Source organism: Molossus molossus, unplaced genomic scaffold, assembly GCF_014108415.1.
Source record: "Molossus molossus isolate mMolMol1 unplaced genomic scaffold, mMolMol1.p scaffold_m16_p_7, whole genome shotgun sequence".
In the NCBI taxonomy this organism is placed as follows: domain Eukaryota; kingdom Metazoa; phylum Chordata; class Mammalia; order Chiroptera; family Molossidae; genus Molossus; species Molossus molossus.
The window spans coordinates 35,967,676-35,981,286 of NW_023425401.1; the positions used below are offsets into that span (position 1 = coordinate 35,967,676).

Here is a 13,611-nt window from a genome sequence, read left to right on the forward strand (position 1 = left end):
ACTCTTCACTATTAAATTTGTCAAATGATAAAATGTTTTTCCATTAAGTGATGCATTTTTTTGTATTAGTACAATTTATTTTCATAGCATGTTGTGTGTTGTATGTAGAAAACTGCATATATATATATATATATATATATATATATATATTTCATTAATGATCAATGATTTACTAGAAATTAGGCAGCTCTGTAAGGTAGCATGTCTATGTGCATAAATGCAAAGACCCTGGGCCACCTAAGATGGAAGGAGACGGATCAAGTACCTGAGTTCCAGCTTTGTGACCACCGACCTGCGTGATCAAGCTGCGGCAATATCTTAATCCTCTCCGAATCCCACGCTTCTCTCAAAAATATAGGTTACTATACCTTATGAAGTTGAGACAATGAAACAAAAGTATCTAAGTGCTTGGCACAGAGAATACACTCAATGAAGTTCAGTGTGTTTCTCCCGTTTCCCCAATATATTTTTCTAATAAAGGCAGTTACATTTACAGTATGGGAACAATAAGCATACAGATTTCATTTGTCTACTTCGATGAAAATCTCGTGGCATTTTCACATACAAGAAGGAGGTAGGACAAAGAAACCGTTTCTAAAGCTCTTCATACATCAAACTCTGAATTAAGACCTAATTTTCTGATTGTTCTGCTGCCTGGCATCACCCCACTTTGACGGCCTGGTTTCTCCACAGTCTGCACTGCGTTTCCTTCATCTCAAACACAAACACGTGCCCGAGTGCAGTAAATCACAGTTAATTGCATGTCTTAAATTAAAAGATAAAAATAATGCACAATTAATTGGGGGAAATTGTCAGTTGGTGAATGAATCTGGCTCATTACACCTCGTGCATAGGATGCACGCCAAGTGTGCGTTCCCGGTAGATGGCCCAGTGGCTGACACTGAGGGGCGGGTGTGGCGCCCACCTCCCTGTAGGGCAGCCTGGTGTGCAGAGCAGTACGCTGTACCACACTCGGCGCTGCACCTGTGCATATACAGCTTTCACTGCAAGGGTGTTCCACGCGGAACTGTTCCTCGTGGTAATTAGAAAGCACTAGAGTTTTAGCTGATAAGGGATGGGATAAAGAGACTGAGCTCTGCCCTGGCTGGTTTTGCTCAGTGGTTAGAACGTTGGCCCACGGACCAGAGAGACCCAGGTTCAATTCCCGCTAAGGCCACGTACCTTGGTTGCAGTTTGTCCCCAGCCCCAGTTGGGGTCGTATGGGTGGCAACCAGTCGATGTGCCTCTCTTGCATTGATGTATCTCTCTCTCTTCCTCCCTCTCTCCCTCCTGCTCTATCTGAAGATAAATGCAAAAATGTCCTCAGGTGAGGATAAAAAAAAAAAGAGACTGAGCTCTGGCCATTAAGGGGAAACTCTAAGCTGTTTCAAAAGAATTTTTCACATTTGATGAAATGAGAGAGTTCATAACATCGTCTCATGTGAAAATGATGTACAAAACAATCAGTTTGGTTTTTGAGGATTTATAATAGGTGGAAGCAGCAAGAAAAGAGAGAGAGGAGGAGAAAGGCACATTGAAAATACGCAACAAAAATGTTAGTATTTGTTTTCTCTGAGTTGTTTATACTTCCAAATTTTCTTTAAAACTTTCTAAGTTGTTTAAAATTACATGACAATTTATTTCTGAATCTGATATTATAAAAGATACATTTTAAAGATCCATAAGAACCTTTTAAAATAAAGTTAACTGGCCCTGACTAGGGTGGATCAGTGGTTAGTGTTGGCCTGCAGATGGAAGGATTGCGGGTTCGAGTCCTAACATGTGCAGGAGACAACCAACCAATGTGTTTCTCTCACATCGATGTTTCTCCTTCTCTTTTCCTCTCTCCCTTCCGCTGTCTCTAAAAATCAATGGAAAAAATAGCCTTGGGTGAGGATTAGGAAAGAATAAAATAAACTTAACTGTTACAGTAAATATGTTATTATAAAATTTAAAAAGAACCCTCAGTAAACATCTATATACAATTCTATTGTACCCTTGGTTATACAGACAAAATGAACTTTGTAAAAATGTATTTTAAAAATATGTAAGATAACCATGCTCAATAACATTGAATATTTAATACAATAATTTGTTCCAACATATACCTTACAGTATATTAACACACCAGAAGAAAATCACTGTAAATCCTTATTAATTTACTGATACTGACAAACTACAAATATGCTCACAGCAAATACAATAACCTACTCTCCCATTATTTTCTACCCTGTAATAGAAAGACCTAGTATTATTCTGATACTAAAATCTGCAACATGAGTATCAGTCATCCTATTTACCAAACTACATGAGGACAATAACAAAGTTTTGCAAAATACAAATGCTAATTTTTATTGTATTTCAAATTTGGAAGAAACAAATATACGACACTCAACAGGGTCGATTCCAAAGACACTGAACAGTCTACTAACCTTGAAATAAGAAATAAACATTGCCGGCTTGCTTTTATTTATCAGGAGGAGTGGGGGTGGGGAGATAAAATATAATCGTATCTCAGCAAAAGCCCATATCTCCACCTCAGGCGTCTTTACGTCCCAAGGGTAATATTTCCATTCCACTCTTAATGGAACACATTTCTAATCAGAATATGTATTCAGAAATAATTGAGGCAACGCGATGTCAACACATCCTGCTGCCGTCAGCATTCCCTGGGCCAGGCACCGACTCGCAGGCTCTGCTGTGACAGCCGGGGCGGGGCAGAGCTGCCAGGCTGGGAGCAGGGAGGGGGGCCAGCGAGGTCCCAGCGAGGCCGGTGCAGCCTCTCTGCTGCTCTCTGGGTCTCGGGACAGTGCTGGGACGCCCGCTTCTATGCGGGGAGATGCCCACCGTAACACGTCTGAGGAAGACACGGCTTCACATGGGTCCAGTCCAGGACCTCAACTTTCCAATCAGAATCTGAGTCAACTTTTATAAGATTATTGAGAATTCTTAAAACAACAGTCACTTCCAAAAAGGTCAACACTGCCCCTAGATTTTTAAATTATGAAAACCTCAGTGGTTTGTTGCAGCTCGGTGATGAGTAATGGGAATTCCTTACACCGATCTCCTACTTTGAAATGAGTTTGACATTTTCATAATAAAAAGTGACAAAAAAAATTAGATTTCTTTCAATATATTTTATGTTCAAAATGTTACTGACTTTTCCTTTGGAAATACATGAGTTGTGATTTATGCTTATAATTACTTAAGACTGTAACAAGCAGTGTGGAATGTTTAAAAATCCACCAAGCATGATGTCGATTATTAAAAAAAAATTTGCTTCATTCCTGAAAACATTTTCCCATGATCTATAATGATAGAAGAACACCTAAACAAACGCAGGGCCACCATCTGCCTGGCATTCGCACAGTGTGACAAAATAGACTGGTAATTAACTGCTTTCCTACCGAAATCTGCCAGCTTTAACTCCCCCGTGTCACTGATCAGAAGGTTCTGTGGTTTCAGGTCTCTGTGCAAAATGTAACGCTGGTGGATGTAAGACAGCCCTCGCAGCAACTGAAATAAAAACAACTGAAAAATAGGGAGACAGAGTTAAAATCCAAGCGCAGATAAATGCCACTTTCTACATGCAGTCTGCCAAGCACTTGCATTTACTAAAAGTGGGAACCCCCATCACTAAATTGCCTACTAAACTACTTAAACAGAGCGTGCATAGAGTGGGGAACTCTCTCGTTTACCAGGAAGTACATCGGAACATTTCTAACAACCCATCATGTCACCCAGAGGGATGCCTCCTCAGCGAAAGGGAGCCACAATCCAATCTGCATTCTATAAATTAAGCAAGATGTAAAGACTCAGTTCTTTATGATATTTTATTTCCTTGGGTCTACATTAATGTTTGAGACAGAAAATAATCTATCCATACCATTTTTTTAAAAAGCAAAATATTTTATCAAGTTTATGTAAATGTGCACATATTCAACTCCATAAAAACAGCCTAAACATGATACCAAGGATTCGCCCATTAACATGCTTTAAGGAATGAAAAGATAAGATGATTTCAAATAATTAAAGCAAAAACAGTCACATGGTCCAATTAATACTACATTGTAATTATATTGCTTTTGCACATGTGGCCACAGAGATTAGGCCATTGCCTAAAGACAGACATGTAACTTCACTAATTACAGAGCAGCCCCATCCAAAGGGAAAGGAAACTCAGAAAACAGAGAAATCAAGAATTCAAGAGGAATACTTTTGTAAGAAATCATTTTAAGACGCGATTAATGGCTTCTGTTTAGTTTCATATTGGATCCTATCAAATGTGTCTATTTGGATAACAAAAAAATGTGATTCGCTAGGCTTTCCAATATTCTGTTTATGAGAAAGGGAATATTTTTAAAAATTTACTTGCCAAAATAATCCTAATAGACATAGTTAAAAAAAAAAAATCCATCTCCTAAAACAAAAACAAATGTTTTAAAGCCAGCAGCGTTCCAGTCTATATAGTCAGCTAGCAGCAAAGGCAGCTTCAGGAGAATCTTAAACGAGCCTGTTGTCAAAGATGGATGGTATCGGATTCCAGAATACTCAAATGGGATAAGACTGGCAACTCCTTGAGGGGCCCGGAAGCTAGTGTTTGTGGAATATTTTCCAAATATTTTCCAAATAGGGACTATAACAGCCAAGTCAATTGTTGACAGGGGAGATACTTCGAAATAACAGTAAGATGAATTCATTTCAAAATCTGTGGATGCGCTAAGATGCCGAGGACCATTACTTCCAGAATCTAAGCAGCAGAAAGTACGGTCTCTTCTGTGTTAGACTGCATTAAATTAATGGCTCAGGAACCTTAGGAAGCAAACATTTCTAAGACTCCCCCCTCCATCCTCCCTGTGTGGCAGACGGAAAGACTCAACACCATCACCAGCAGCTTCCAGCCTGTCCTTCCTTCTCATTAGCCCCTGCCCCCTGAAGCCTGGTGCTTACAATTTCTAAGAAAATCCATATTCCTTCGGGTCAAAGGGGAAAAAAGTGAGTAAATAAAGTCACTTTGTTTCTTCAAAAGCTTTTTTAAAAGAACAATAAACACAAAGACAGTCCCCAAAACAAATAAACTTAATTGGTGAGCATCTGATGCAATATCACAGAATTGTACACCTGAAATTTATATAATGTTATTAACCAATGATACCCCAATAAATTTAAGTGAAGGTTTTACCATTGTAAAATGGTACCCTGGTTATCAAAAGAAAGTTCAGTATTCAGCAAGGTGCTGACTAATTTCCGGGGGGCGTAGTAGAGACTTCTCCGAATGTGACAGTCTATCTAGCCATAACAATGCATTTTAGTTTAACAAACACACACCCCGTGCCAGCTGCCATTCTCTGCATCATAGAATATGAGCTCATTTAATCTCGGTAAGAATTTTAATGAAGAAGGTACTTCTGTCATCTCTGCATTAGTGAGGAGGAAACTGAGCAATTTCTCAAAGTCACACAGCAATTAAGTGGCAGAGCCAGGACTCAAACCAGGCAGCCTGGCTCCAAAGGCCATGACCTTAACCACTACATTACAGGAATCTTGGCCAGAAATCAAAACACGTAGGCAAAGTGCTGATACAAAGGCTGCTTTACAGGATGAAGTCTGGGCATTTACTACCCTGGCCTTCAAGGCCACTGAGCTGGGCGCTGATCCGTGTCAGTGCTCGGTGTCATCACTCTGCATTCCAACTCCAGCAATCCCCCCCTCCCCCATCAGAGCAAACTGCCCTTCAACCCTTTACCTGTTCTTCACTCTTCTCTGACAGAAAGCCCACTCTCCCCTTCGTCTGCTGATCTCCATGTATATCTTAGGTCTCCTCCCTGACCACCTCCCCAGCCTTTACTCCCCTACAGGTCAACACGAGGTGCTCCTCCTCTGGGCTCCTCCCGCAGCCTCTGCGCACGCCTACAGCAGTACGGCACTATCCTACCTACCATGACTGTGCGCCTTTCTCACCTGGCACACAGCTAACACTCCTACGCCAGTAATGTGATCTCTGAACCAAACTTAGAGACTTCTGGATGGAGCAGACACAAAAACAGCAAATAGGAAATGATGGAACAGAATTCTCTAGAAGTTAAGTGTAGAAGTGGGTACATGTCCCAAAGGATTCTTTGTTCAATACCTTTAGTAATTAGTGAAAATGTATAAGCCACATGCTAATACAAAATCTACTGAAATACAGCAGCACATTGAAGGAGATCACAAAACTCAGTGTTGGCAAAGGATGCAACTGCACACTCCAATAACAACTGGACGAACTAAGTCCCAAATATGATGAATAGAGCCCCAAACATTAAGTTATAGCCCGAAACAAATGTTTAGATCTTTGAACATACACAAAGTGAGAACAAATCCCCATAGAATAAATTCACTCAGGATTCAAGTACCATCCATGTGCAAGGTGCTGTTATGTAACAGGGATGCAAAGATGAATAGAATATAGCCCGGCCAATGTGGCTCAGTGGTTGAGCGTCAACCCACGCACCAAGAGGTCACCAGGTCCATTCCCAGTCAGGGCACATACCCAGGTTGTGGGCCCAATGCCCTGTGGGGAGCATAAGGAGGCAGTCAATCAATGTTCTCTCTCATCGATGTTTCTATCTCTCTCTCCCTCTCACTTCCTCTCTCTCTAAAATCAGTAAAGAAAAAAATTTTTTAAGATAAATAGAATATAAGATATAGTCCCTGGATTCAGGAACTCACAGCCTCCAGGGTTCGAGGGGCAGATAAACAGACAATCACCACTTCAGGAGGTATGCACTGTACCAGCAACACAAACTGAATGTACTAGAGACAGAGGAGAAATGATCTAGCAAAGACAACAACAAAAGTGTAGAATGTCCCTGCCATTATATGAAGAGTAGCCTTATGAAAGGGATGAGTGATAGGAAACTTGTCACTAAAAAGAGAATTCATTACACATAAATTTTCATAGAAAACTGAAGGGATCCTTCACTAGATGCACAAGGAGAAGCAACGTGGTATGTGACAAACCCCTTGCTTTTTTTTCTCTTTCTTTCTTTTATTGATTTTAGAGAGAGAGGAAGGGAGAGGGAGAGAGATAGAAACATCGATGAGAGAGAACATCGACTGGCTGCGTCCTGCATGCCCCGCACTGGGGATCGGGCCCACAACCTGGGCATGTGCCCTGACCGGAATCGAACCAGCAATCTCTTGGTGCATGGGTCGACGCTCAACCACTGAGCCACACTGGCCAGGCTAACCCCTTGCTTTTTTTAAGGGAAAATATTGAGGACACCAAGCAAGCAGATCACTAGATAAATTAAGAAGAAAAACTTACATCAATGAAAAGATAATATATGAAACTGTAAAGCTACTAATTCACCATCATAAAAGCAATGGTGGCAAGAGGACCAGCAGACTTATGGGAAACATTAGAAATACCCCTTGAACGTGCACTGCTAGCGGCGGGCGGGAGGGCTGCCAGGAAGCAGAGGCCATGCTGGGTTCAGGAGAAGGTGCGATGGAGTGTTCTTCGCAAACGTCCTAAGAACGCAAGTCTCGCAGATGTCTTCCTTGAGACAAGCAGGCAAGTACTGAACTGTCTCATGTAAACTTTTGAGAAAACCACATCACTTGCTCACCGTATAAATCACCACACAACAAGATACACTTGATCCTGGTGAAAACCAGGGGACACTCTGAGAATAAGAGGGACCAGCAAAGAGGGGTCACATGCAGAGAAAGAATAAAAAGTCCCCTTTGGTATTTGCTGATAAAACATAGTAACCATATATGGAATCTCAGTTCCCGAAAAGAAAAGGAGGACTAATATTAACTGAAGGCTTCCTCTAGTTGAAAGGCTGGTCCAAGTACTTTTATATACGTCATTGGATCCTCTCCATCCACCATCCTGTATGTTTCCATTTCTTTGAAACAAATGAGAAAACTGAAGCTCTAAATGCACAAAAAAACACTCACATTCATCCGACCATCACACAGAACTTTCCACTACTCCTCACTATTTTAAATGAGGTTGATGCTTAATAAAAGCATAAATGAATAGTTATACACCCAATGTAAGCAAAGTACTTTTGGTAAGTGAATCCAAGTTGGTTAAGTCTCAATTAGCATGTTATCTAATGAACATGTGCTTCTTGAATTTGTTTTTGCTATTTCAAAACCTCTTAGAAATAAATAACATGGCAGGAGACAGCTATTGCATTTGAAAAATTAGCAACTGAAAAATTAACACAGTCAAAACTCTCTTTCTGTCTTTTTATTGTAGTAGCCATAGGTGTTCCTAAGAATGCCTTGTCGTTTCAGGATATTCTACTCAACTTTATAAAAGGAGAGTCCCCCAAATTCTTCAGTATCATCACTGAAGATTTATATCCGAGTTTGAATATGTTCACTTTCTGCAATAAAAACCCCAATGGGGAAATGCCCTCAATGTCAAGATGAACTGAGACACTAGCCAGCAGCAGGTCTATCTATAGCCCAGTTGCCCGGCCCTCCCCAGTAGGAAGCAGCTCACATCCTCAGTGGCATGGCACAGACTTCTTGGGAACAGCCTTTAGTACTTCATCAAATCCCTGCTGAAACTCTTTAGACTTTAAGTAGGTAAAAAATATCAAGGTAAGTCCTTTGATCAAAACTTTCAGAGTAAGTTGGTAAAGAGCCCACACATCACTGGACTGAATATGTTATTACTGGGGAGATTCACTGCACCTACAGTAAGCAACACATTTTATGTTTCCCTCTGCTTCCAAGTTTAAAGGTGTGTGATCTGCTGCTATTTGTTTCAATGTTCAGACTCACGGAGTTCCAGCAATGGTCTGAAATGCATGCATTGTTTAATATATGCAGTTCCACTTAATATGAAACTAAGCATGGGTCAGTTTCCTTTAAGGAATGTGCAGGTTCTCTTAGGACTTACAGGAGGCTTATTAGAGCCATCACACAACCAGTTCTTACAAAACAGTTAAGCTGCTTTCTGCCTCCTGGGGACCAAGCTTATTAACACCTCTGTATTTTAGGATTTTCATCTTAAAAATGACTGATCGAGCTGAGATACTTTTAATAGTCATTCATGCTGTAATATTGTATCATACCATTATTTTATGATTAACAGAAATGGAGGGCACTCTACAAATCAACGACTATAATAATTGCAATCTGTTAAGTGTTTACTATGATAGACATTTGCTGTTTTATATTCATTTAGATAATTTAATCCTCCCAAGACCTCTGCCAGACAGAGATTATTATTTCTGTTTCATAGATAAATAAAGACTCAGAGATTAAATGAATTGGCCAAAGGGACATGTTGCAAGTTAAGAGGCAGTACTGGTCATTTAAACCCATTTTTTTGTCTGGCTGTGATACCCACAATTAAGAGTATGACTTCTATACTATTTGATTTTTTTTTTAAGTATGTGTAATATTTATGTGACACTGGCAAATAAAGCAAAGTTTCCCATGGGTAATAAGTGCTTCGAATAATAGGCTCCATGTACTGTTTAAACACCCATAAACTACACAAACATTACATTATTCAGATATCAAACTTCCTAGGAATAAAAAATAATTAGAAACTTGGAGACTGCCAAAATATCTAATGAAGGTCAAAATATTTTTACAATATGCATCAGATAATGGTTTTATTATAATAGTAGGCTTCTTCAATTTTTAAAAGCCACAGAATAATTCATCATGATTCATTCCATTTAGTTGAGTTTCAAACTTGCAAAGGCCTGGTGCAAACAACTGAATCTTACTTTGTGATACAATGTACACAATTCACACTCAAACATCTATTTTTCAAAGCATCATTATAATACCATGCATTGAATTTTTTAAAAAGAATACTTAGAAGGTTATACAAAGATGTAAGAGAGACAAAAATAAAACCCTACACATTCAACATTATTGTATAATGTATGTGTCACTCTGGATATACGCGACAGTATTAAGTGTGCTACAGGGATAGTGTAAGGCACAAATGGCATCAGGTCCTAGATGTATGTGTACTTTTTTGCCATGTACTACAATAGATCGAGCTCTTGGAAAATCTGTATAGCAGGGAAAGCCTGTCTTGCTACTTTTGCTCTTTTTGAGTTCTTCCATTCAACTTTCTGCTTCAACGTCCTGAAACACATTCCTGATAATAAACAACAATTTGATTTATATTCTCTAAGATATTTAAATCTTAATATTTTATTCCTAAAGATGATAACTTTCTGGAAAGGAATAACTGGGGGTAAAAATGAGAATTCCGGGTACTTAGGCAAGCTTGGGGGGGTGGGGGGTGGGGAGCTGTTGCACACTTTCGGTGATTCCTGTGCAGGTAAGCTGGCCTCTCACCCTGTCCTCTCTCCCAGTGGTTATCAAGCAAGGTGTTGTTCCAGGCACGGAGCCACCCACAGTGAGCAGGCTGAAGCCACGGGAACCAGACCTGAGATACTTACAAGGAGTCAAATGAGGATTGTAAGGCAGATCTTTGTTTTGCCAAGTTCACTGAAAAAGCTCTAATATAGTAAGTAGGTTTCCAAGTTGTTAGGATTTGTATGTAAGATGAAGAAAGCAAGGAGGGCTGAAGATGAGAATTTTCCCTTTCATAGAGCTGGTTAGCAGCCTAAAATTAGTATTAGAAATATTCCCTAGCTGAATACCAACAAGATGGTCCAACTTAAACTACTGGTTTACATAGTTACCCAAAATAATTTTCCCAGAGAAAAACTGAAACAGTTGTTTCAAGGAATTCAAATAATATCACCTTAAGACCTGTTTTTGTCAAGTTTCTGTTTGTTGATATAGTTCAGAATTACACAACTGACCTGACCGATACACTTTTTAGTACTAAAAAGAAATAGCACAAAATACAAATTTTTACTCTACTTCATCTGTAAATGTATGTTACTCTCCCCTAACTAAAGGGCCATCCTTTTTTAACACAACGAAAAGGAATAAATAGAGTTTAAAATGGTTTTACTGCCCAAAGCAACATCTTAGGCACTAAATCACACCAACTGTCTTAATGTCCATTGATAAAGGTAGTGCAACTTTTTAAAAAGAGAGAGATACAGACTGAAAAACTGACAAAGTGATGACAAAGTGATGCAGACTGAAAAACTGACAAAGCAACTTTTTTAAAAAAGAGAGATGCAGACTGAAAAACTGACAAAGTGATGACAAAGTGATGCAGACTGAAAAACTGACAAAGCAACTTTTTTAAAAAAGAGAGATGCAGACTGAAAAACTGACAAAGTAATGAGTTTAAGGGTCTTGTGCAAGCTGTACCAAAGAGAAAAATAAATTTCGAATGGAATGCAGGAAACACTTTGATTTTGGATATACTGTATATGATCCACAAACCCCTCAGTGTATCCTTTCAGAGAGGACTTAAGTAACAGGAATTTATATATTAATGAGAAGATACTATGAGATGTACTGGCCAGTCACAAGAAGGTTGTACCTGTCTGAGACAATTTTAAAAATCCCTGGGAGTGTGTGCATACTCTATCACTCAGGCTGATCTCCCTCCTGGGCCCTCGTGCTCATCTTAGAAAACACGCAAACAGAAGGGTCAAGTGCAGGATCCATCTTGCAGAGAAGAGAGGCAAGGTGAATGGCTTGCAACTTGAAACCCAGGAGGGTGCATTCCCACTGGGGACCCCCCACACTGGCCATCTTACAATTAAAATATCACATGGCATACTTCCACTGACTGTATCTCATCAATCTTTGGGGTGACTTCTCTGCAATCTGCATTTTAAAGCACCTAAGAATCAGCAGATGATGCCATGGATACAAGAGACATGTTCTGAACACTGACGGCAGGCTCCACAATCTTAACCAGAAATTCACTACTGAGATCCCACCTCAATGTCCAACACATAAAATTTCACTTTCTTTATTGTTAATCCTTTACTTTCTAGACATGAAAGATTATTTTGTTATAACAAAAATAAGGTCTAAAGGCTCAAAGGAAATTTAGACAGGTGCTGAAACTCAGCGTCAAAATTTTAACAATCTTTAATGGTGTTATGAAATAATTATATTTCTCAAAATACAGAATGGGGAAAGGCTCTATAATATGCATAGTAGGAAATCATTATCAGCTACATGAAGCTCTGATTCCGAATATGGAGAAAATCAGGTGTTAGCTGATTTTCTATCTGAACATTAGAAAGTCTCATTTAGGAATCAATTCTCAAAGCCATCTGTATAAGACAATCTTAATTTGGCATAACATGATTCTGCCTGGTACACACCTGCTTGTTCTCTGGACTATGAAAGAAAAACACCAATTTTTCAACTATAATGAGTCTCATCTTTTAAATTAATATAGGCATTGAAATAAAAAATAAAACTCAGCTTTTATGCCAATAGGATTTCAGCTACTTCACAGAATAAGGCAGAGAATTCAGAATTATTTGGGTTATTTTTAATTATTCCAAAACAGTTAAAAAAAAAAAAAAAAAAAGCAAATTTGTTTTTTTCAAGGAATCTTCTAGAAAGGTCTTTAAGATAACATGGAAATTAAGGTACATTACTTAAAAACACAGGAAGATCCAATGTCATAATGGTAACAAAAGAGTCAAGCATCTACATTTCTGGATATCAAATGGAGACAGCATCAATTAATCTTTTTCTGATGAACCTTAACATTCAGTGTATCATGCTTATCAATTTTTAAAGACACATAAAAAAATTGAATAAAGAATGAAATCTAGACTGTTATGGTCATTTTTTTTAACACAATGACCAATCTGCACATCCCTAAGAATTATAAAATTAAGAACGAATACAAGTTCTCCATTTAATTCAACTATGAGGGCCAAAATCCAATAAAATTTATAGATAAAGGTTTGTGAACAGGGGGAAAAAATGAACTACTCTTGAACTACTCTACCAAGAAAAATAAATAAATAAGTAAACAACTCTAACCAATTTCTTACATACCAATTATCATGTTCTAGCAATTGGCTGCTATATCTTTAATTATCATAAATATTTATAACAAGGCCAATGTCCTCAGGCTTTTGATTCAGGTTTTAAATTGCCCTCTAAGTAATTAACTGCTAAAATTACCCATTTGTCTAAAATTGATATTATACTCAGAAACAAACCATTAGTTAACAGTGAGTATTTATTTCAGAATGCCATATTGAGAATAGACACATTTTGTAGGCAATTAAAGTAGCAAAGTGATTCTAGAAATGTAGTTAAATTGTCAATTTTTCTTCTGAGTTTATTCCAGTGCATATAAGAAACATACATTAAAAAAGATAAAACTTTAATAGATTTTTTGCTGGGCATTAGTAGGAAATGTCCGTAAACAAGTCCACGCTTTACTATGAAATCAGAATTCCATGCTGTTCTGATTGTTCTGCCCCGCCCCCACCCCATTCTTCACGGATACATGACCTCTGCAATGCTGGAAACTCTACCTGATTCACACTAGAGAACAATCTCTTCACTTCTTACAAGCTTGACACCCCATATTTTCATAATAAACAAAGATACAGCTAATACAAACAAAGATATGTCCATTTTTAGAATCCAAGATAAATATTTAAAAGGTTTCTCTACACTGCCATGGGCATCGTGATGAAACTAAAAGTCAAAATTGTCAAA

The 13,611-nt window shown here is 38.6% G+C and overlaps 1 protein-coding gene across 6 annotated transcripts in view; it reads right to left on the reverse strand.

Annotated features, from left to right (window-relative positions):
- The window catches only part of CDK14 (cyclin dependent kinase 14), a 595,016-nt gene that overhangs the window by 279,120 nt on the left and 302,285 nt on the right, over positions 1-13,611 (reverse strand). For all 6 annotated transcript variants that reach the window (XM_036246264.1, XM_036246270.1, XM_036246267.1 and 3 more), the window contains one exon: positions 3,408-3,531. In XM_036246264.1, coding sequence (XP_036102157.1) covers positions 3,408-3,531 — 124 coding nt within the window. The remainder of the gene's footprint in view (positions 1-3,407; positions 3,532-13,611) is intronic.